General features: G+C 46.6%; 1 protein-coding gene across 2 annotated transcripts in view; it reads right to left on the bottom strand.

The window, feature by feature from the left end:
* Positions 1-20447, bottom strand: part of LOC147596792 (soluble lamin-associated protein of 75 kDa-like) — a 39647-nt gene extending 19200 nt beyond the window's left edge. Inside the window, exons 1-4 of one of the 2 annotated variants that reach the window (XM_086769535.1) lie at positions 20310-20447; positions 18735-18834; positions 16578-16663; positions 12666-12837 (exon numbers count right to left, since the gene is read on the bottom strand). In XM_086769535.1, coding sequence (XP_086625661.1) covers positions 12666-12837; positions 16578-16663; positions 18735-18834; positions 20310-20447 — 496 coding nt within the window. The remainder of the gene's footprint in view (positions 1-12665; positions 12838-16577; positions 16664-18734; positions 18835-20309) is intronic. The other variant, XM_086769536.1, reaches the window with a different exon arrangement.
* Between the last annotated feature and the right edge of the window lie 4973 nt (positions 20448-25420).

A 25420-nucleotide genomic window follows, 5' to 3' on the forward strand; every position in this document is an offset into this window, starting at 1 on the left:
GGACACCCCAACCACAGTGTTCATGTTGACAGGTGTCTTGCAGCTATCTCAGATCTTGATCTCAATATTGCTTAAGTTTAAACAACTATTTAAGAATACTGTGACTGCCACAACCCCAGCAGCAGGCACTGTAGATACTCCAAACCTGGCTATAGACACTGTGGCTGCTCCAAACCCCACTACAGACACCGTGGCTATTCAAACTCCTGCTACAGATGCTGCAGTTACCTCATCCCTACAGCAGGCACTGCAGCTACCCCAGCCCCTGCTACAAGCACTGCAATTGCTTCAACCTCCACAACAGGCACTGTGGCTACTCAAACCCTGGCAAGCAGTACCGCAGATAAACCAAAAAGCGAACCTACATCAGTATCAGTTGCCCCTGTACAGAAGAAATACACCAAAAAATCAGTTCGCATAGTGAAAGACAATGAGGAACCAGGGACATCACAAGGACAGGGAGAGGCAGAAGCAGAGGTAATCACCCGATCCCTATCCCTGAGTGAGCTGTGAGATATGAGAAAAGATTTCAGCCATAATCAAGGTGAGCAACTTGTCACCTGGTTGCTCCGATGCTGGGACAGTGGGGCCAGTAGCCTGGAATTAGAAGGTAGGGAAGCCAGGCAGCTGGGATCCCTGTCTAGGGAAGCAGCTATTGACAGGGTGACTGGGAGAGAGTCAGAAGCTCGCAGCCTCTGGAGATTACTCCTGTCAGGTGTGAGGGACAGGTATTTCTTTAAGGAAGATATTGTATGCCACCCAAGCAAGTGGACCACCATGGAGAGAGGTATCCAGTTTCTGAGGGAATTAGCTGTTCGGGAGATCATAGAATCATAGAATCATAGAATGGTTAGGGTTGGAAGGGACCTTCAAAGGTCATCTAGTCCAACCCCCCTGCAAGGAGCAGGGACATCCCTGACTAGGTCAGGTTGCTCAGAGCCTCATCCAGCCTGGCATGATTTATCGTAACCTGGATGACCCACGGACATCCGTAGATCCAGATGAAATTGAATGTAGCCGACCCATGTGGCGGAAATTTGTACAGAGTGCACCATCATCGTATGCCAATTCATTGGCAGCAATGAGTTGGAAGGATGATGAGATGCCACCAGTACGTGCAGTGGCTAACCAACTCTGACAACATGAAGGCAATCTCTCTTCCCTGATACGGGCCTGTGTCTCAGCTGTGGAAAGACTAACTGAAAAAATCTGGAAGTCTGTTTGAAAAACTGTTTGAGGGGTTTCAGAAAATAGAAGACTCCCCACCTGCACGGACCAGTATCTCAGCTATTAGGAGACGACCTCCTCCTGCTCAAGGGAGACGGTACACACAACGAGGTACCCTGTGGTTTACCTTGTGTGACCAAGAAGAGGACATGAGGAAGTGGGATGGGAAACCTACCTCAGCCCTAGAGGCATGGGTATGTGAGTTGCGAGGTAAAACAAAGGGAGGTTCTTCCAGGAAAATTGCTGCTCTAGTCTCCAGTGGGCAGTTCCCCAGACAGCGTAGAAGGGCTGATCTCACCTCTGATCCTATGGAAGGGACTTCTAATTCATATTCACAGAAAGTGAATAGAAAATATTATGAACAGGACTAGAGGGGCCCTGCCTCCAGCCAGGAGGAGGAGAGAGACAACAGAGTTTATTGGACTGTATGGATTAAATGGCCTGGCACATCAGACCCACGAGAGTATAAGGCTCTAGTAGACACTGGTGCACAGTGTACCCTAATACCATCAAGCTATAAAGGGGCAGAACCCATTTGTACTTCTGGAGTGACAGGAGGATCCCAAGAGCTGACTGTATTGGAGGCTGAAGTAAGTTTGACAGGGAACAAGTGGCAAAAGCACCCCATAGTGACTGGCCCAGATGCTCCGTGTATTCTTAGTATAGATTACCTCAGGAGTGGGTATTTCAAAAACCCAAAAGGGTACCGGTGGGCTTTTGGTATAGCCACTGTGGAGACGGAGGAAAATAAACAGCTGTCCACCTTGCCCAAGCTCTCAAAGGACCCTTTCATTGTGGGATTGCTGAAGGCTGAGGAACAACAGGTACCAATCGCTACCACCATGGGGCACTGGCAGCAATATCGCACCAACTGAGAATCCCTGATCCCCATCATCAAGCTGATTCGTCAACTGGAGAGCCAAGGAGTGATCTGAAAGACTTGTTCACCCTTTAACAGTCCCATATGGCCAGTGAGAAAATCAAGTGGAGAGTGGAGACTAGCAGTGGACTATCATGGCCTAAATGAGGTTACACCACCACTGAGTGCTGCCATGACAGACATGCTAGAACTACAATATGAACTGGAGTCAAAAGCAGCCAAGTGGTATGCCACCATCGATATTGCCAATGCGTTCTTCTCCATGCCTTTGGCAGCAGAAGGCAGGCCACAGTTTGCTTTCACTTGGAGTGGCATCCAGTACACCTGGAATCAACTGCCCCAGGGGTGGAAACACAGCCCCACCATTTGCCATGGGCTGATCTAGACTGTACTAGAAAAGGGTGGAGCTCCAGAACACCTTCAGTACATTGATGACATCATTGTATGGGGCAACACAGCAGCAGAAGTTTTTGAGAAAGGGGAGAAAATAATCCAAATCCTTCTGAAAGCCTGTTTTGCCATAAAACAAAGCAAAGTCAAAGGGCCTGCACAAGAGATCCAGTTTTTAGGAGTAAAATGGCAAGATGGACGTCGTCACATTCCAATGGATGTGGTCAACAAAATAACAGCCATGTCTCCACCAACTAACAAAAAGGAAACACAAGCCGCCTTAGGTGTTGTGGGTTTCTGGAGAATGCATATTCCAAATTACAGTCTGATTGTAAGCCCTCTCTATGAAGTGACTCGAAAGAAGAATGATTTTAAATGGGGCCCTGAACAACGACAAGCCTTTGAATAAATAAAATGGGAGATTGTTCATGCGGTAGCCCTTGGGACAGCCCAGACAGGACACGATGTTAAGAATGTGCTCTACACCGCAGCCAGAGAGAATGGCCCTACCTGGAGTCTTTAGCAGGGAACATCAGGGGAGACTCAAGGTCGACCCCTAGGCTTTTGGACATGGGGATATAGAGGATCTGAGGCCTGCTATACTCCAACTGAAAAAGAGATTCTGGTAGCATATGAAGGAGTTTGAGCTGCTTCAGAAGTGATTGGTACTGAAGCACAGCTCCTCCTGACACCTTGACTGCTGATGCTGGGCTGGATATTCAAAGGAAGGGTCTCCTCTACACATCATGCAACTGATGCTACGTGGAGTAAATGGGTTGCACTGCTCACACAGCGAGCTCGAATAGGAAACCCTAATCATCCAGGAATCTTAGAAGTAATCACAGCTTGGCCAGAAGGCAAAGACTTTGGAATGCCACCAGAGGAAGAGGTGACACGTGCTGAAGAAGCCCCACGGTATAATAATCTGCCAGAAAATGAGAGGCAATATGCCCTGTTCACTGATGGATCCTGTCGTATTTTAGGAAAACATCAAAAGTGGAAAGCTGCTGTGTGGAGTCCTACATGTCAAGCTGCAGAAGCCTCTGATGGACAAGGAGAATCAAGTCAGTTTGCAGAGATGAAAGCCATCCACCTGGCCTTAGACATCGCTGAACAGGAAAAATGGCCAAAGCTCTATCTCTACGCTGACTCATGCATGGTGGCAAATGCCCTGTGGGGGTGGTTAAAGCAATGGAAACAGAGCACCTGGCAGCGCAGAGGCAAGCCCATCTGGGCTGCCACATTGTGGCAAGATATTGCTGCCTGGTTAGAGAAGATGCTTGTAAAAGTACGTCACATAGATGCCCACATAACCAAGAGTCGAGCCACTGAAGAACATCAAAATAATCAGTGAGTGGATCAGGCTGCTAAAATTTAACTGGCTCAGGTGGATCTGGACTAGCAACACAGAGGTGAACATTAATCCAGGCTGGATGAGGCTCTGAGCAACCTGATCTAGTGGGCGATGTCCCTGCTCCTTGCAGGGGGGTTGGACTAGATGACCTTTGAAGGTCATAGAATCATAGAATCATAGAATGGTTAGGGTTGGAAGGGACCTTCAAAGGTCATCTAGTCCAACCCCCCTGCAAGGAGCAGGGACATCCCTGACTAGATCAGGTTGCTCAGAGCCTCATCCAACCTGGCCTTGAACGTTTCCAGGGATGGGGCCTCCACCACCTTTCTGGGCAACCTGTTCCAGTGTTCTATAACTCGCATCGTAAAAATTTTTTCCTAATTTCCAATCTAAATCTACCCCCCTCTATTTTAAAACCATTACCCCTTGTCCTATTGCAACAGGCCCTACTAAACAGCCTTTCTCCATCTTTCCTGTAGGCCCCCTTGAGGTACTGGAAGACCGCTATCAGGTCTCCCCGGAGCCTCCTCTTCTCCAGGCTGAACAGCCCCAACTCTCTCAGCCTGTCTTCATAAGAGAGGTGCTCCAGCCCTTTTATCATCTTCGTGGTCCCTTCCAACTCTAACCATTCTATGATTCTATGATTTTTAGTTCAGTGGGCCCATGACACCTCAGGCCATCAAGGAAGAGATGAAACATACATATGGGCTCATGATCAGGGGGTGGAATTGACCATGGACACTATTGCACAGCTTATCCATGAATGTGAAACATGCACTGCAATTAAGCAAGCCAAGCGCATAAAGCCTCTGTGGTATGGAGGACAATGGCTGAAGTATAAATATGGAGAGGCCTGGCAGATTGATTACATCACACTTCCACAAACCCACCAAGGCTGCACCATGTGCTTACAATGGTAGAAGCAACCACTGGGTGGCTAGAGGCATATCCTATACTCCATGCCACTGCCTGAAACACCATCTTGGGCCTTGAGAAGCAAGTTCTGTGGCGACATGGCACAGAATTGAGTCAGACAACAGGACTAATTTCCGAAACAACCTCATAGACACCTGGGCCAAAGAGCATGGCATTGAGTGGGTATATCACATCCCCTGTCATGCACCAGCCTCTGGAAAGACTGAATGGTACAATGGCCTGCTGAAAACTACACTGAAAGCAATGAGTGATGGGACCTTTAAAAACTGGGATACACGTTTGGCAAAAGCCACCTGGTTAGTCAACACTCGAGGATCCATCAATTGAACTGGCCCTGCCCAATCTGAAATTTTACGTACTGTAGAAGGGGATAAAGTTCCTGTGGTGCATGTAAGGAATATGTTGGGGAAAACAGTCTGGGTTATTCCTCCTCTGGGCAAAGGCAAACCCATCCGTGGGATTGCTTTTGCTGAAGGACCTGGATGTACTTGGTGGGTGATGCGGGAGGATGGGTAAGTCCGATGTGTACCTCAAGGAGATTTGATTCTAGGTGAAAACAGTCAATAATTTGAGCTGTATATAATAATTTCTGTAGTTCTTTTATGTCATATCAATGGTTTTGCCACAAGAATCACTCTCATTAGTGAAGAATGAGCTTCGGTAAAACTGAGCAATGTACAGTGGTGATGGAACCCAAACTGGTTCCCAACGACTTCCTCGAGATCTACATCTTCAACTTGCACTTGGACATGATTCACCAGTCATGCCAGAGGTACTAGCTACGAGTTCCAGATGCAGTATGTAACAACTTCACACTACATACCATCTGTCCTGCCCTGAAAGACTGTTATGATAGATGGAGACCAAAGTCATGGACTAAATGAACTCAACAGACTTTGGAGGGATGGCCCATAGACTGAGGGAATGATATCTGTACATATATATATAAGCATGACGTAAATGGTATGGAATAAGGGGTGTATAATGTCCTGGTTTTGGCAGGGATGGAGTTAATTCTACTCTCAGTAGCCAGTGTGTTTTGGATTTCATATGTGAAGAATGTTGATAAAAACACTGATGAAACGAGTTGTTGTGAATGAGACCAAGGACACTGTCTGCCTTTCCAAGTCTCGTTAAAGTCTCATTAGTGTGCAGATGCAGGAAGCTGGGAGAAAGACAGACAGAATAATTGACCCAAACTGGCCAAAGAAAGAGAGTATTTCATACCATAAAGGTCATGCTCAGTATATAAGTGGGGGTTGCCCATGGGGAGGGCATCCTTTTGTCGTGGTTTTGTTAATGAGGGGGGGCCTAAGGTGGCAGCTTCTGTAGGAAACTGCTAGAAGTCGCTCCCCTTTGTTCAGTGGACTTGGCCGGTCCTAGGGCGGACCTGCTGCTGGCCAAGGCCGAGCCAATTGGTAGCAGAATGTTCCTTGAAAACGCCTCTGCGATAACGTATTTAAGAAGGGGAAAACAGGAAAAAAAAAGAGGAGAGAAGATGTGAAGAAGCTGAGCAGGGGCAGAGGCGTAGAGGGGGAGGTGCAGGCCTCATGGGCCTTGCAGGCCTCACCCTCTGGCCTCTCGCCAGGCAGCCGACTGGGCCCGACTCGGCCCAGCCCAACTGCAAGAAGTGGAGAGGAGATGAGAAGTGAATAGGATGTAAAAAGAATCCTGAGAGACATCTACCAGCCTGTTGTGAGGAACAGCTGCAGACGCCAAGGTCAGTTCAGAAGGAGGGGGAGGAGTAATGCGGCTCCTGGCCAAGATTCCCCTGCAGCCTGTGGTGATGACCATGGTGGAGCAGGTTGTCCCCCTGCAGCCCATGGAGGTCCACGGAGGAGCAGAGATCCACTTGGAGCCCGTGAAGGACCCCACACCGGGGGAGGTGGATGCCTGAAGGCGGCTGTGGCCCGTGGAGGGCCTGCTGGGACAGCTGTTCTGAAGGGACTGCACCGCGTGGAAGAGATGACCCACGCCGGAGCAGTTCCACGAAGGACTGTGGCATAGGGGTGGGACCCCACAACGGAGCAGGGGAGGAATGTGAGGAGTTCTTCCCCCGACCATGAAGCAGCAGCATGAAACAACGTATGATGAACTGACCGCAACCCCCATTCCCTCTTCCCCCCTGTGCCACTCAGGAGGGGAAGGTGGTAGAGATAATGTTAAGCCTGGGAAGAGGGAGGGGTGGGGGGAGGTTGTCTTGTTCTCTGTCTCATTATCCTGCTGTTTGTAGTAATAAACGAATAGTTTTCCCCAAGTCGAGTCTGTTTTGCCCGTAACGGTAACTTTAAGGATTTCTCCCTGTCCTTATCTCAAACCTCGAGCCGTTTTTCTTATATTTTCTCTCCCTGTTCTCTCGGAGGGTGGGGGGAGTGAGAGAGAGACTGCGTAGCCTGGTCCCGATCAGGGCTGAACTACGACAGTTATTTTGGCGCCCAACGTGGGGCTCGAGGAATTTGAGATAAGGACTGAATTTAATTGGGAGCAGTAACGGGCAAAACAGGGATTGAACTCGATAAAAGAGCGAAATGATTATGGGGAATTTATGTTATGATTGTGGTGAAGGGATAAGTGGTGAATTGTTTGTTAATTGTCTATCCACTGTTGGTGTTGTGAGGATATTATTTTGATTCTTGGTGCGGGGAACTCTTTTTCTTTTTTGTTGATGTGTGTGTATTTTAATTACATTTCTTAAATACGTGATTCACAGAGGCGAGGGGTGGAATGTTCTGGTTTTGTTAATGAGGGGGGGCCTAAGGTGGTAGCTTCTGTAGGAAACTGCTAGAAGTCGCTCCCCTTTGTTCAGTGGACTCAGCCGGGCCTAGGGCGGACCTGCTGCTGGCCAAGGCCGAGCCAATTGGTAGCAGAATGTTCCCTGATAACGCCTCTGTGATAACGTATTTAAGAAGGGGAAAACAGGAAAAAAAAAGAGGAGAGAAGATGTGAAGAAGCTGAGCAGGGGCAGAGGCGCAGAGGGGGAGGTGCAGGCCTCATGGGCCTTGCAGGCCTCACCCTCTGGCCTCTCGCCAGGCAGCCGACTGGGCCCGACTCGGCCCAGCCCAACTGCAAGAAGTGGAGAGGAGATGAGAAGTGAATAGGATGTAAAAAAGATCCTGAGAGACATCTGCCAGCCTGTTGTGAGGAACGGCTGCAGACGCCAAGGTCAGTTCAGAAGGAGGGGGAGGAGTAATGCGGCTCCTGGCCAAGATTCCCCTGCAGCCTGTGGTGACAACCATGGTGGAGCAGGTTGTCCCCCTGCAGCCCATGGAGGTCCACGGAGGAGCAGAGATCCACTTGGAGCCCGTGAAGGACCCCACACCGGGGGAGGTGGATGCCTGAAGGCGGCTGTGGCCTGTGGAGGGCCCGCTGGGACAGCTGTTCTGAAGGGACTGCACCGTGTGGAAGAGATGACCCACGCCGGAGCAGTTCCACGAAGGACTGTGGCGTAGGGGTGGGACCCCACAACGGAGCAGGGGAGGAATGTGAGGAGTTCTTCCCCCGACAATGAAGCAGCGGCGTAAAACAACGTATGATGAACTGACCGCAACCCCCATTCCCTCTTCCCCACTGTGCCGCTCAGGAGGGGAAGGTGGTAGAGATAATGTTAAGCCTGGGAAGATGGAGGGGTGGAGGGAGGTTATCTTGTTCTCTGTCTCATTATCCTGCTATTTGTAGTAATAAATGAATAGTTTTCCCCAAGTCGAGTCTGTTTTGCCCGTGACGGTAACTTTAAGGATTTCTCTCTGTCCTTATCTCAAACCTCGAGCCGTTTTTCTTATATTTTCTCTCCCTGTTCTCTCGGAGGGTGGGGGGAGTGAGAGAGAGACTGTGTAGTCTGGTCCCGATCAGGGCTGAACTACGACACCTTTCCATCCACCTTGTCATCTCTCTCGCTTGCTGGCATCATTCCCTCTACCTTACTGGCTCGCTTTCGCTCCTTTGCTTGCTGCTCGGTGTCAATTCCGTGATTGCTGCTCGGGACGGGCTGTATCGGTCATTCAGACATTGGGTGGTGAGAAATTGTACATTGCTCATTTTGTATATATTAATATCCTTATATTTTGTTGTTACTGTAATTTTCCTTTGCTCTTTTAGTAATCTGTCTTCATCTCAACCCATGAGTTTTCCTTTCTTCCCAGTTTCTCTCCCCTATCCTACTGGGTAAGGGGAGGGTGAGTGAGAAACTGTGTGGTGATGAGGGCTAAACCACCACAAATATCTTTATCAATGATCTGGACGAGGGGATTGAGTGCACTCTCAGTAAGTTAGAATCACAGAATCACTAGAGTTGGAAGGGACCTTTAAAGGTCATCTAGTCCAACCTTCATGCAGAGACATCTCCAACTAGATCAGGTTGCTCAGAGCTTCATCCAACCTGGCCTTGAATGTTTCCAGGGATGGGGCATCTACCACCTCTCTGGGGAACCTGTTCCAGTGTTCCACCACCCTCATTGTAAAAAAATTTTTCCTAATATCTAATCTGAATCTACCTCCTTCTATTTTAAAACCATTACCCGTCATCCTATCACAACAGGCCGTGCTAAAGAGTTTCTCCCTGTCTTTCCTGTAGGCCCCCTTTAGGTACTGGAAGGCCACTATAAAGCCTCCCCGGAGTCTCCCTCTCCTCAGGGCTGCTCTCGATCCGTTCTCCACCCAGCCTGTATTTGTGCCTGGGATTGCCCTGACCCACGTGCGGGACCTTGCACTTGGCCTGGTTGAACTTCATGAGGTTTACATGGGCCCATCCATTTGCACACACCACCCAGTTGTGCAGGAATGTTGATCCACTTGAGGGTAGAAAGGCTCTACAGAAGGATCTGGACAGACTGGATCGATGGGCCAAGGCCAATTGTATGAGGTTCAACAAGGCCAAGTGCCAGGTCCTGCACTTGGGTCACAACAACCCCATGCAACGCTACAGGCTTGGGGAAGAGCAGCTGGAAAACTGCATGGCGGAAAAAGACCTGGGAGTGGTGGTCGACAGCTGGCTAAATATGAACCAGCAGTGAGCCCAGGTGGCCAAGAAGGCCAACAGCATCCTGGCTTGTATCAGGAACAGTGTGGCCAGCAGGAGTAGGGAAGTGATTGTGCCCCTGTACTCGGCACTGGTAAGACTGCACCTCGAATACTGTGTGCAGTTTTGTGCCACTCACTACAAGAAAGACATTGAGGTTCTGGAGTGTGTCCAGAGAAGGGCAACAAAGCTGATGAAGGGTCTAGAGAACAATTCTTATGAGGAGCAGCTGAGGGAACTGGGGTTGTTTAGCCTGGAGAAAAGGAGGCTGAGAAGAGACCTTATTGCTCTCCACAACTACCTGAAAGGAGGCTGTAATGAGGTGGGTGTTGGTCTCTTCTCCCAAGTATCAAGTGATAGGACAAGAGGAAAAGGCCTCAAAGTTGAGCCAGGGGAGGTTTAGATTGGATATTAGGAAAAATTTATTCACCAAAAGGGTTATCAAGCATTGGAACAGGCTGCCCAGGGAAACAGTTGAGTCACCATCCCTGGAGGTATTCATAAGACATGTAGACATGACACTTAAGGACATGGTTCAGTGGTGGACTTGGCAGTATTAGGTTTCTGCTTGAACTCGATCTTAAAGGTCTTTTCCAACCTAAATGATTCTATGATTGTGACCACTATACTACAGCATTTTTTACATTAAAAACAATACTGAGAATTATACACATTAAGCAATGCATAATTTCTTAAAAACCAAAAAAAAAAAACCCCACACCACAAAAAGATAACGAAGACAATCAGAATAAATTAGCTGGTTGCTTTCCTATCTTGATTGCTAGACCAGATTAGGTCAGTGATCCAGACAACTTACTACTGTATTTTTAACAGTTTGCAAAGGCATATATGTATGTCAGATGGGGGAAGTCTCCAGTGAGCCTCTAGTACTATCATTAATCTTCAATTCATTAACCCCCTCTAGAGATAAAACAAAAATGACAGATTGTTTCTTCTTGATCCAAAAGTTCTACACTTAGTTCTACCAAGTGCTATCAAACATACTAAACAGCATACTCAAATACCAAATGCTATTCAGCAAAAATTGAAAAACACAAGTCCAAAATCACTAAAGGGAAAGTATAAAGTTTTAGAAAAAAAAAACCAGAAAATCTGTACCATTAATGACATAAACCTGCTAGCTAAACTGTAATCTCTGAGGGAATGCATGTGTGGAAGTGTTGTCCCAATCGGGACCAGACTATGCAGTTTCTCTCTCACTCCCCCCACCCTCCAAGAGAATATGGAGAGATAATATAAGAAAAACAGTTCAAGGCTTGAGATAAGGACAGGGAGAAATCCTTAAAGTTACCGTTACGGGCAAAACAGACTCGACTTGGGGAAAACTATTCACTTATTACTACAAACAGCAGGATAATGAGACAGAGAACAAGATAACCTCCCCCCACCCCTCCCTCTTCCCAGGCTTAACATTATCTCTACTACCTTCCCCTCCTGAGCGGCACAGGGGGGAAGAGGGAATGGGGATTGCAGTCAGTTCATCACGAGTTGTTTTACGCCACTGCTTCATGGTCGGGGGAAGAACTCCTCACATTCCTCCCCTGCTCCATCGTGGGGTCCCTCCCACGGGCCACAGTCCTTCGTGAAACTGCTCCGGCGTGGGTCATCTCTTCCACGGGGTGCAGTCTCTCCAGAACGGCTGCCCCAGAGGGCCCTCCACGGGCCACAGCCTCCTTCAGGCATCCACCTCCCCCGATGTGGGGTCCTTCATGGGCTCCAGGTGGATCTCTGCTCCTCTGTGGACTTCCATGGGCTGCAGGGGGACAACCTGCTCCACCATGGTCATCACCACAGGCTGCAGGGGAATCTTGGCCAGGAGCCGCATTACTCCTCCCCCTCCTTCTGAACTGACCTTGGCATCTGCAGCTGTTCCTTTCACAAGAAAAGTTCATCACAATATGCTGGCAGATGCCTCTCAGAATCTTTTCACATCATCCATCTCATCTCCTCTCCGCTTCTTGCAGCCGGGCTGGGCCAAGTCAGGCCCAGATGGCCGCCAGGCGAGAGGCCAGAGGGTGAGGCCCGCAAGGCCCATGAGGCCTGCACCTACCCCTCTGCGCCTCTGCCCCCGCTCAGTTTCTTCACATCTTCTCTTCTCTCTTTTTTTTTCTTCTGCTTTCCCCTTCTTAAATACATTATCACAGAGGCGTTATCAGGGAACATTCTGCTACCAATTGGCTCGGCCTTGGCCAGCAGCGGTTCCGCCCTAGGCCCAGCCAAGTCCACTGAACAATGGGGAGCGACTTCTAGCATTTTCCTACAGAAGCTACCACCTTAGGCCCCCCCTCACTAAACAAAACCACAACAGGAAGGAAAGGGAATCTCTTTTTGTTACAACCAAGTATAGCTGAATCTTGTGCCTGTGAGCAAAGTTTCTATGTTGTAATGCTGTAAAATATTTTAGTGATAATGACATCTGATTCTACAATATTTTTAGATAAACAGGAGCTCTGCATTTTAGAGCTAGGTAAAAAAAAAGAAGCAACAAAAAAAAAAACCCCAAAAAAAAACCCCCAAGCATAGCCCAATCTAACAATAAACAATTGTTGTACAGAATAAATAAATAAATAAGAATTTTTAAAAGTTCTCAGGTATACCTAATTTCTACAATTTTAAAACTATTTTGCAGTATATGATTAAATCTAAAAACTTTATTAGATTACTAAAGGACATAAGCATTTAAGCCAGAAACTTTAACTGCAATCTGACTTCTTATGAATTCAAGGGAACACCAAGTCACTAGGCCTGCAAGGCTTGTAAAGTCTACTAAACAATATTCTTCAAATAAGCTCCGTATCCCCCCTTCTATCCCCCTCGAATCCCATAATACACAAGTGTTTTACCTGTAGGTTTAACAGAATAGAACCCAATAGCCTCTCCTTTTTTCCACATGATCTTAGCATAGTCGTTGCTACCGTGACAGAGAAATGGAACCTCATTTCTTTCTATTTCTTGTTTCCGATAGATAATTCGATTCAGAACATAGAGAACCACCCTCTCTCCAACAGACTTCACCTAAGGAAACACAGAAAAACATTTTAGAAGAGTGGTCAGTTTAGTTGATACTCGCACATCAGGGACCTTATTTTTCAAAGTCGCCAGCTAACACAGCTGCAGACGGAGTCAAGAGAAGTTGTAAGTGCTAAAGCAGGATGAAGCTCTGGGGTTTGTTTGAGGCCTAGGAGATGCTCTGAAGCCACAGCAATAGGTTAAGTATAAAGCACTACCACAGACAGAGGATATTTCACAACTTCAGTGTCACTCCCAATCCAATGTGTAAAAGCTGAGAGAAGTGCTGGAAGTAGGGTAGAGGGGGTAATGTTTTGATTTTAACTCAAAACTATTTTTGGATTTAAGAAACATTCACCACGTACAACAGCAGTATGCCAGCTTCAGATTTTTCAGGCTAGCCAGTAACTGGAGTCCTACAAAGAAGAAATGATGAGCCTCACTGGGTAGCAGGACTTGGCACACTCAATCACCGCTGATAGAGTGGCAACACAACAGGACATGATGCAGTGGAAGAACTAGTTACAACAGTTTCTGTGGCATGAAACAAGGAAATCAATATCATTTTCTCTGTTCCGCAAGGTTCCTTTTACAAACGAAATTTAAGTTCACCACGATCCTACGCACTGTGAAGGAAGAATGGAGAAACCATGCAGGGCTACGATCTAGTTGGCATCACGGAGATGTAGTGGGATTACTCCTATGACTGGAGTATTGGGATGGAGGGATACAGGCTCTTTAGGAAGGACAGACAGGGGAGATGAGGAGGGGGTGTCGCCCTCTATGTCAGCAACCAACTGGAGTGCATGGAGCTCCACCTGGGGATGGAGGAAGGAGCTGACAGAGAGCTTATGGGTCAGGATTAGAGGAAAGGCAGGGACAGGGGACATGAGGGTGGGGGTGTGCTACAGGCCACCTGGCCAGGAGGACAGAGCAGACGAAGCCCTCTACAAGCAAACAGGAGCAGCCTCACGGTCACAAGCCTTGGTCCTCATGGGGGACTTGAGCCACCCTGACATCTGTTGGAGGGACAACACAGCAGGGCACAGGCAGTCCAGGAGGTTCCTGGAATGTGTGGATGACAACTTTCTCCTGGAAGTGATAGAGGAGCCAACGAGGAGGGGTGCCATGCTCAACCTCGTTCTCGCCAACAGGCAGGGGCTGGTGGGGGATGTGAAACTCAAGGGCAGCCTTGGCTGCAGTGACCATGTAATGGTGGAGTTCAAGATCCTTAGGGCAGGGAGGAGGCTGTGCAGCAAGCTCTCTACCCTGGACTTCAGGAGGGCAGACTTTGGCCTCTTCAGGGACCTGATGGGTAAAGTGCCATGGGATACAGCCCTACAGGGAAGAGGGGCCCAGGAAAGTTGATTGATATTCAAGGAGCACCTCCTCCAAGCTCAGGAGTGATGCATCCCAGCAAAGAAGAAGTCAGCAAAAAACACCAGGAGGCCTGCATGGATGAACAAGGAGCTCCTGGACCAACTTAAAAACAAAAAGGAAGCCTACAGACAGTGGAAGCAAGGGCAGGTAGCATGGGAGGATTACGGAGAGGTTGTCCGAGCGGCAAGGGATCAGGTAAGGCAGGCTAAAGTCCTGACAGAACTGAATCTGGCCAGGGACGTCCAGGGCAACAGGAAAAGCTTCTTCAGGTATGTCAGGGATAAAAGGAAGACCAGGGAAAATGTAGGCCCCCTCCGGAAGGAAACGGGTGACCTGGTTACCTGGGACATGGAGAAGGCTGAGGTACTCAATGACTTTCTTACCTCAGTCTTCATGGATAAGGGCTCTAGCCACGTCACCCAAGCCACAGAAGGCAAAGGCAGGGACTGGGAGGATGAAGAACCGCCCACTATACGGGAAGAGCAGGTTTGGAAACATCTAAGGAACCTGAAAGTGCACAAGTCCATGGGACCCGATGAGATGCATTTGCGGGTTCTGAGGGAACTGGCGGATGAAGTTGACAAGCCGCTGGCCATTGTATTTGAGAAGTCGTGGCAGTCTGGTGAGGTCCCCAATGACTGGAAGAGGGGAAACATAACCGCCATTTTTAAAAAGGAGGACCCAGGGAACTACAGGCTGGTCAGCCTCACCTCTGTGCCTGGCAAGGTCATGGAGCAGATTCTCCTGGAAACCATGCTAAGGCACATGGAGAGCAAGGAGGTGGTTGGTAACAGCCAACATGGCTTCACTAAGGGCAGATCATGCCTGACCAATTTGGTGGCCTTCTATGCCTCACCAATTTGGTGGCCTTCTATGACAGGGTGACAGCATTGGTGGACAAGGGACGAGCAACGGATATCATCTACCTGGATTTGTGCAAGGCATTTGACACTGTCCCGCATGACATCCTTCTCTCTAAACTAGAGAGACATGGGTTTGATGGACGGACCACTCGGTGGATAAGGAATTGGCTGGATGGCCGCACTCAGAGAGTGGTGGTCAACAGCTCAATGTCCAGATGGAGACCGGTCACGAGTGGCGTCCCTCAAGGGTCGATATTGGGCCCAGCCTTGTTTAACATCTTTGTCAGTGACATGATAGTGGGATAGAATGCACCCTCAGCAAGTTCGCCGATGACACCAAGCTGTGTGGTGCCGTCGACACAGTGGAGGGAAAGGGATGCCATCCAGAGGGACCTTGACAGGCTGGAGAGGTGGGCCCGTGCCAACCTCATGAAGTTCAACCAGGCCAAGTGCAAGGTCCTGCATGTGGGCCAGGGCAATCCCAGGCACAAATACAGGCTGGGCGGAGAATGGATTGACAGCAGCCCTGAGAAGGACTTGGGAGTGCTGGTGGACAAGAAGCTCAACATGAGCAGGCAATGCATGCCTGTAGCCCAGAAAGCCAACTGCATCCTGGGCTGCATCAAGAGGAGCGTGGCCAGCAGGTCGAGGGAGGTGATTCTCCCCCTCTACTCTCTTCTGGTGAGACCCCACCTGGAGTACTGCGTCCAGCTCTGGAGCCCTCAACATAAGAAGGACATGGACCAGTTGGAGAGGGTCCAGAGGAGGGCCATGAAGATGATAAGAGGGCTGGAGCACCTCTCCTATGAGGACAGGCTGAGAGAGTTGGGGCTGTTCAGCCTGGAGAAGAGGAGGCTCCGGGGAGACCTTATAGCGGCCTTCCAGTACCTAAAGGGGGCTTATAGGAAAGACAGGGAGAAACTCTTCAGTAGGGCCTGTTGTGATAGGATGACGGGTAATGGTTTTAAAATAGAGGGAGGTAGATTCAGATTAGATATTAGGAAATATTTTTTTACAATGAGGGTGGTGGAACACTGGAACAGGTTGCCTAGACAGGTGGTGGATGTCCCATCCCTGGAAACATTCAAGGCCAGGTTGGACGGGGCTCTGAGCAACCTGATCTAGTTGAAGATGTCCCTGCTCCTTGCCGAGCAAATTGGACTAGATGACCTTTAAGTGTCCCTTCCAACCCAAACTATTCCATGATTCTGTGAAATACCATGTTCTAAAGAGTAAGAAAAAGCTATTTTTACCATCATTAACATCTAAACAGCTTGCATATGAAGGTACTGTACAAGAGTCCCTCTTTCTCTAGACATTATCTTCATAACCCTTCCCCCTAGTAACTATTTCCTCTATTCCCATTGACCTTGACATGAGATAGCTAACTCATTTTTGAATGAAATGAAAACATGTAACATCTCATACACAAGCTATTTGCCATTACTCGCCATTATTTTGAAGGCTAAGAATAATTGCTCGGTGAATGTTGGAGCAGTTTACCTTTTGAAGCCCGTCTCTAGAAGGGACAGATGTTCTCACAATGTCATCAATTGACCACCACTGGTCAGCAAGATACAGGGCTACAGCTTGAAAGAAACAAGGGGAAATAAAAAGTTAGTGATTCCTACCATTCCAAAAAGAAACATATTCATTAAAGCCGCTAAACAATTAGGAATAACACTGTAGTCACCAAGTTAAGCATCTTCTAGTTGGCACTATACTAATGTAGCTCTTACTACCTTACCACAACATATGTGGTGCTATATATCTCCCGCACTCCCCATATGCAATGCTGTATTGGGTTTGTGTGGCAAGGTTTTGGTAGCAGGGGGGTTTACAGGGGTGGCTTCTGTGAGAAGCTGCTAGAAGTTTCCTCCATGTCTGATAGAGCCGATGCCAGCTGGCTCCAAGATGGATTCGCCGCTGGCCAAAGCTGAGCCAATTAGCAACAGTGGTAGTGCCTCTGTGATAATATATTTAAGAAGAAGGAAAAATTGCTGCTCAACAGCAGTCAGAGGAGAGGAGTGAGAATATGTGAGAGAAACAACTCTGCAGACACCAAGGTCAGTGAAGTAGGAGGTGGGGGAGGTGCTCCAGGCACCAGAGCAGAGATTCCCTTGTAGCCCATGGTGAAGCAGATTGTTCCTCTACAGCCCATGAAGGTTGATGGTGGAGTAGAGATCCACCTGCAGCCCATGAAGGATCCCATGCCAGAGCAGGTGGATGCACCCAAAGGAGGCTGTGATCCCATGGAGAGCCCACACTGGAGCAGGCTCCTGGCAGGACGTGACCCCATGGGGGACCCATGCTGGAGCAGTCTGTTCCTGAGAGACTGTACCCTATGGGAAGGACCCATGCTGGAGAAGTTTGTGGAGGACTGTCTCCTGTGGGTGGGACCCCACGCTGGAGCAGGGGAAGAGTGTGAGGAGGATGGAGCAGCAGAGATGATGTGTGATGAATTGACTGCAACCCCCATTCCCTATCCCACCTCTACCTCTCAGGGGGAGGAGGCAGAGAAATTGAGAGTGAAGTTAAGCCCATGAAGAAATGAAGAATGGGAGTAAAGTGTTTTAAAATTTGGTTTTTTCTCATTAGTCTACTCTGATTTGATTGGTAATAAATTAAATTAATTTTCCTTAATTGAGTCTGGTTTTTGCCCGTGACAGTAATTGCTGAGTGATCTCCCTGTCCTTATCTTGACCCACAAGCCTTTTGTCATATTTTTCTCCCCCTGTCCAGCTGAGGAGGGGGAATAATAGAGCAACTTGGTGGGCATCTGGCAGCCAGCCAAGGTCAACTCACCACAAACACTCCCTAGTCCATAACTTGTTTGAGAACTGAGAACAATAAAACCAAATGCAGATTTTGTGCAGCATAACATACAGGAACTGTGTCACTGTGCTCTAATACCTCCTTCCACTAAAAACTGAGCCTGCTAAGAAGAGTCTCATTCATACATGTATTTTAGTTTTGGGTTGTTAATGGATATTGATATTGAAACTGTGCAAGTTTTAGGAAGCCAGATTAATGTAAAAAGGCTGATGGTCATGTAATTAGCAATCAGGAAGAGTTTGATCCACGGGCATTTGTGGCAAACTTAGCAATCATATACATGGCATTATATGGAAAGAGAAGGAAACATGAAGGACTGGAAAGGAAGGGAGAAAAAAAAAACCAAACAAACCCAAAAACCAGTGAGATGTCACCTTGGCCAGAGCTATGTTAGAACCTGAAAGTAAAGACAAATTTACACTTGATGCTGATCAATCACTCCTAATAAACAACATCTAAATTAATGGGCAAATAAATAGATTCTACAAATGTTCAATAAATTCCTTTTGGAGAGGTGAGGTGTACATAAAACAATCAAGAGACACATGTACTTGGATTCAGATGACCACCATGTTATTTTGCTACGTATCTTCTGAATTCAGTGGGTCTAGTTCTACTCTGATTAGCAAGCAAAGTTTTATCACTTGTGTATATGAATCCACAACAAGAATAGTATGAGAACAAGAAGGCAGTGAACAACAAATGTAAAAGTGGCAAAGTTATGAGCTATACTAGTATGGAATGAGTAAGGGTCTGGTTACATGTATTTGTTACAGAAAATAAGAAACAGCAACACACATAGAGATTGGAATCTTAAAATGAAACCTGTGATTGAGTCCTCTGGTGCAAACAAAGCAAGAACTTTGTGTGTCTGCTCTCCACCATAAAGAGGAACAAAGCCCACAGTTGACAAACTAATAGGAATCTGAAACAAGAATGTAAATACTTAAGTAGTCTCTCGCTAATATAACATTAGTAAAATATACAGAGAATGTTTAGCAGGGTAAGCAAGATGAATGTTGAAAGCTGAGTGCTTAACAGTTAACTGTAAAAGACTAGTATCAGATCTTGGCCCTTACTTCAGACATTTTGGTCCTAAAGACAGACTACATTATAGAGAGCTGACTCTCAAGCTGTAGCAGATTTAGCTACAGCAATTTATACTGTTACAGCTCTCTGCTGTCAGTAGTTCGCATTTATGTGCACAACTGAAGTAAGGTGTGCAAAGAGCCAGCAGTATGATGACTTCAACTGCCCCAGCTACACAAGCTGTCAAAGCTGACAGAAGAACGAGGCAGGCAGTCAGGCACAGAAACAAACTGGCACAGCAAAATTGCTGTTTGTTAACATGAGCTCTAGCATGTCAAACTGGGAAGGTTGGATTCAAAAGGGTTTTCTTCCCTTAAATTGCACACAATTTAGAAATTCTAAATTTGTCCGCTTGACTTTCCCTTAGGAACAACGTGAGAAGGGTCAAATCCATCTTTCAGGAGTTGAGGACCTTTGTGAAAATGCACTTTGATATATACATTCACACATTTTCAATATTTAACTAATGTATAAAAACTAGACAGGCATCAATGGTGTGGTAAATAGACTTGTTTACCCAATTTAAGAAGATTATGATATGCTATGCTACAAACAATGATGTTAATATAGACAAATATTTAGGCATATATCACCTGCAGAAATGCAGGAAAATACTCAACACTGCTTCTGCCAAGGAATCTGCAGCACTGACCTTTTGTTCTCATAGAACACTTATTTTTTATTAAATTTACACACCATTGCTTTTATTGGTACTAGTTCTATTAGAAATGCTAATCTAGACAGAACCAACATTGACTAATTTATCACTCAAGGGATAAGTGTTTAAAACATGAAGTGTCACAGCCAGTCTCTACTAGAACTCCCAACTACAGCAGGGAATATTTCAGATAAAAAGAAAAGAATCACTTTTAAAATTAGTGAAACTTGCTGATCAAGCATTGAACCCAACCAAGAAGATCACTGAAGGACTGAGATACAAAAAGAGTCAGTCAGCTTCAGTAAATCATGAACCCCTTAGTTACGATGACAGATTTTTGTGACTACGTGAGTTAGTGTTTTTAGGAAAGAGTTTGACTCATCAGTTGAGATTTTAAGGTGTTTTTTTTTAAATTACTTAATGCATACAGATCCATTGCCTAGAAGCAGCAAATAGTCACTGACGCCCAAATTTAAACCCAATTACAGAATGAAAAAAAAAGTAGAGCTTAACACACAAACAGGAATTTGGAAAATATAAAAGCTTTGCAAAAATAATGATGTAATTCAATAGTTATGGACTGGATATTTAAAATATTTTAAATCTACAAATATATCAAGAAAACCGGGACTAAGGTATTTACTGGTTCTTACTTTGCCGTGGTCTGGCAGGGACAAGAATTCAGGACAATTTGGATCCCCACACCGAAGATAAGACAAGTAGTCCTCTGCAGAACTCTTCAAGTCCTCATGATTGTAACTGTTCAACATATCCACAGGGAATGCCATCATCTTGAGAAATAAGCAACATTATTACTGCAGGTAGCTTGAGAGATATGATGCATAGTTTATCACATATGCCTACTAAACATGTAACTACGACTGTTGAACACCCTCTTCTGCTGCTCTCTAGAACTCTCTATGTCCAAGACAGAAAGGAGAAATGATCCAGGCATTAGGATGGTGCCTATTAACATTCAGTTTGTAAAATGATACATACAATCTGTGTTTATAAGCAGAAAAGGAAGGGTTTAGCCCATAGATCACTCTAGACCCAAACATGTCAGATTTCCAACTCACAACCTCCCTGTTTGCAGCACATTTACAATAGACCACATGCTGCCTTGAGGTAGCAGGCTCAGTTATATCCCTCCCAGCTGATGTTTTTGAAGCCACAGATTAAACAAATAAAAAGTAAACAGCCCAAAATATAACAACAGGAAGGAGGAGTTCATTTATTTTGGAGACTTTGCATTGAAATCCATCTCTGAAGAAACAGAAGCACTGTTCAGAACTTTTCTCTACAACTGGCCAGTTAGCGTGTCTACCAGCTGGTTGTTTCCAAAAGCACTTCAACTGTGAAAAGGAGATGCTACAAGCTTATTAAAAACAAGAGCCCACAACAGACTAAAGAGACACTTGAAATAAGGTCACAAGCCAAAAACTAAAGCACTGAAGACCAACCATAGTGGCAATAGCTCCTTGAAAGCTCTCTGATGCAAGTTCTCCTTGTCAAAGCAGTGTCAAGTTAAGATGAACAAGAGCTCCCGGAATCCACTGAGTGTTCTTCAGCTATGGCTCTTCCAGGTCTATAGAACTATACACAGATACAGACCCCTCAGCCCCTTTCAAGCTACAGCCCAAACTCTCATAAGCATGAGCTACCACAAGTTCATAAGTTCAATATGTTCTGGAGGAAGACTGAGATCTCTTTAGGTTGGAGAAGTCCCATTCCAATCTACAGCAGAGCATAAGAGTATTCTAACAGTTCAAAATGCAAGCATCTTCATTTTAAAAGGCAAAGTAACAAAGTAAAGTAACAAAGTAAGCAAAGACAAATAAAATGGCTTCCAATGGTAATAAATTAATAGAATTCCATCATAAAAATACAACTGGTTTGTCACTGCCTTTAAAAAATTAAAAATACAGATGGCTCCACATCTAGACACTCTCTTGAGTAATGCATGGGAGAGAAAATAGCATTTCAGTTTTCCTTGACAAGAGCATTACACATTTTTCTCCACAGAGGCAGCAGGAACAGCAAAGGTGTCTGCCATGCAGTCAATCGTGCCCTTTTTTTGTTGCTCTAAGCCTCCATGTGTTGCACAACTGTAAAATTGTCAGGTCAAATCCTTTTCACACACTGCAGGATTGTGCTCTGCTCATGAGGTACCACTCCAGTTAGTTAGCTAACAGGCTGACTGAGCACACGTAATGTAGCCTTAAGCAATCAAGCTCATTGTGACTATTTGTACAAAAAAACATATTAGAAGTGTGCATGTGTTTGGAGGGGTTTTATTTTTTAAGTGAGGCAAATTATGCTTTTCATGTTTTAACTGAAAGAAAATAAATCTTACACTCTTTATAACCATATCATTTCACATAATAGGATTAAAGATTGTATGTAATAAACTCTCATGAGCAACAATTGCTTTAATGTGGAATTGTATCACTTTCCCCCTTCTCAACATTATGCAAGCTACTATTCAAGAAATGGCACATCCTTCTTTAGGAACAGCTGCAGCACCAGAGGATAACAGAGATCAATTCAAAGAACACCAAAAAAACCCACATTTAACAGGATAAGTGAACACATTCCTGTGCAACTGAGGCAGTTCTTTATTCACAAAATCTTAAGTACTGTAATCATTAAGATAGAAAAAAATATTTTTTAAAAGGTAGAATAAATGGACAATGTTGGAAATTTATTTAATTATAAATTATAACTGCAACCCTGTCGTAGTTCAGCCCCGATCAGGACCAGACTACGCAGTCTCTCTCTCTCACTCCCCCCACCCTCTGAGAGAACAGGGGGAGATAATATAAGAAAAAAACGGTTCAAGGTTTGAGATAAGGACGGGGAGAAATCCTTAAAGTTACCGTTATGGGCAAAACAGACTCGACTTGGGGAAAAATACTCATTTATTTCTAAAACTAGCAGGAGAATGAGACAGGGAACAAAATAGCCTCCCCCCACACCTCCCTCTTCCCAGGCTTAACATTATCTATACTACCTTCCCCTCCTGAGCGGCACAGGGGGGGGGGAAAGGGAATGGGGGTCGCGGTCAGTTCATCATACGTTGTTTTACACTGCTGCTTCATTGTCGGGGGAAGAACTCCTCACATTCCTCCCCTGCTCCGTTGTGGGGTCCCACCCCTACGCCACAGTCCTTCGTGGAACTGCTCCGGCATGGGTCATCTCTTCCACGGGGTGCAGTCCCTTCAGAACAGCTGTCCCAGCGGGCCCTCCACGGGCCACAGCTGCCTTCAGGCATCCACCTCCCCCGGTACGGGGTCCTTCACAGGCTGCAGGTGGATCTCTGCTCCTCCGTGGACCTCCATGGGCTGCAGGGGGACAACCTGCTCCACCATGGTCGTCAGCACAGGCTGCAGGAGAATCTTGGCCAGGAGCCACATTACTCCTCCCCCTCCTTCTGAACTGACCTTGGCATCTGCAGCCGTTCCTCACAACAGGCTGGTAGATGTCTCTCAGGATCCTTTTTACATCTCATTCACTTCTCATCTCCTCTCTACTTCTTGCAGCCGGGCCGGGCCGAGTTGGGCCCAGTCGGCTGCCCGGCGGGAGGCCAGAGGGTGAGGCCTGCAAGGCCCACGAGGCTCACGCCTCCCCCTCTCTGCTCCCACTCAGCTGCTTCACATCTCCCTTTTTTTTTTTTCCTGTTTTCCCCTTCTTAGGAAAACCCCTATTTCATCTTAAAAGTGCACGAAGGAGAGATGCACAGTCCATGTAGCTTCCAGGCCATGCAAGGATTTCAGCAGGCTCTTCGCAATGAGATCTGATCGCCCCTCTGCAGACCCTCAATACTGAGTGCCATGAAATAACAGAAAGATAAGAAGCCAAAAGCTATATTGTTTCTTACAGCATATCACAGGGCTTAAACACAGCTTAGGGTGCCTGTATCTTAGAGGAACTGAAGCCTAAGTGGTTAGGCTGCCAGCCAAGGATTTAGAGGCATCAGGACGAATTTCCAGCTCTAGCACAGACTGTTGAGGGAATTACACCACCCGCAGGAATTACGCCACCCTCAACAGGGCTTGGCCCTAGGGGTTCCCGCTTGAGGAGGATGACTTGCCAATCTGCTAAGCAAGTAAGTGGTTTATTTATCCAACATGCAGAGCAGCTTGAACTGTGTGCCTCCGAAGAGGGATCCTGAACAAAGAAATCTCTGAGGAATTAGAATCATAGAATAGTTTGGGTTGGAAGGGACCTTCAAAGGTCATCTAGTCCAACCCCCCTGCAAGGAGCAGGGACATTCCCAACTAGATCAGGTTGCTCAGAGCCTCATCCAACCTGGCCTTGAATGGTTCCAGGGATGGGGCATCCACCACCTCTCTAGGCAACCTGTTCCTGTGTTCTACCATCCTCACTGCAAAAATTTTTTTCCTAATATCTAATCTAAATCTACCTCCCTCTATTTTAAAACCATTACCCGTCATCCTATCACAACAGGCCATGCTAAAGAGTTTCTCCCCGTCTTTCCTATAAGCCCCCTTGAGGTACTGGAAGGCCGCTATCAGGTCTCCCCAGAGCCTCCTCTTCTCCAGGCTGAACAGCCCCAACTCTCTCAGCCTGTCCTCATAGGAAAGGTGCTCCAGCCCTCTTATCATCTTTGTGGCCCTCCTCTGGACTCCCTCCAACAGGTCCATGTCCTTCTTTTGTTGGGGGCTCCAGAACTGGAAGCAGTACTCCAGGTGGGGTCTCACCAGAGCAGAGTAGAGGGGGAGAATCACCTCCCTCGACCTGCTGGCCACACTCCTCTTGATGTAGCCCAGGATGCGGTTGGCTTTCTGGGCCGCAAGGGCGCATTGCCTGCTCATGTTGATCTTCTCGTCCACCATCACTCCCAAGTCCCTCTCCTCAGGGCTGCTGTCAATCCATTCCCCGCCCAGCCTGTATTTGTGCTTGGGATTGCTCCAAACCACATGCAGGACCTTGCACTTGTTGAACTTCATGAGGTTGGCACGGGCCCACCTCTCCAGCCTGTCCAGGTCCCTCTGGATGGCATCCCTCCCCTCCAGCGTGTCGACGGCACCATGCAGCTTGGTGTCATCTGCAAACTTGCTGAAGATGCACTCTATCCCACTATCATGTTGCTGACAAAGATGTTAAAAATTATACCCTTATAATCTAAGTTCCCCACCCCTCACACAACAGTTTGGACCAATAGTAATATTAGGGTCTGGTGTCTTCCTGTTCTTCATTGAGTCCCTTCATTGTCTCTAGACAGGCCATTTCTTTTCTTATCTCTAAGGTTGCTGCATCAGCTGATAATTGTAGCAACCTTCCTTGGTTCCTTATCTTCCAGCTCGAACCAGCTCTGGGGCCTTCTTTTACTTAACTAGGTAAAAGTTCAGCATATATAGGTGAAAGTTCACAGCTTGTGGCCTAAGGCTTCAGCAAATTTAGCTACTAATGTTAAGCAAGTTATACTAAGCAAGTTCTGTATAAGTAGTATATAAAATCGCACAACACACGTTACTTGATCTGCTTGAACTCCTCATCTATAAAATGGGAATAATCGTTACCTCAGAGAGACCAGTATGAGAAATACTTTACCAAGATCATGAGATACTCAAACACAAATTGTATCAAAACTTTACAAGTACTGGAAGTAGACAATTACTTACACAGCATGACTTAATTGCACAGCTCATTTTCCTTTTAAAATCACAAACAATCTACCAAGGACCTTTCAACATAACTGGCACAGATAAACATGCATAGTACAACAAATATGTGCAAA

Source organism: Chlamydotis macqueenii, chromosome W, assembly GCF_036417535.1.
Source record: "Chlamydotis macqueenii isolate bChlMac1 chromosome W, bChlMac1.mat, whole genome shotgun sequence".
In the NCBI taxonomy this organism is placed as follows: Eukaryota; Metazoa; Chordata; class Aves; order Otidiformes; family Otididae; genus Chlamydotis; species Chlamydotis macqueenii.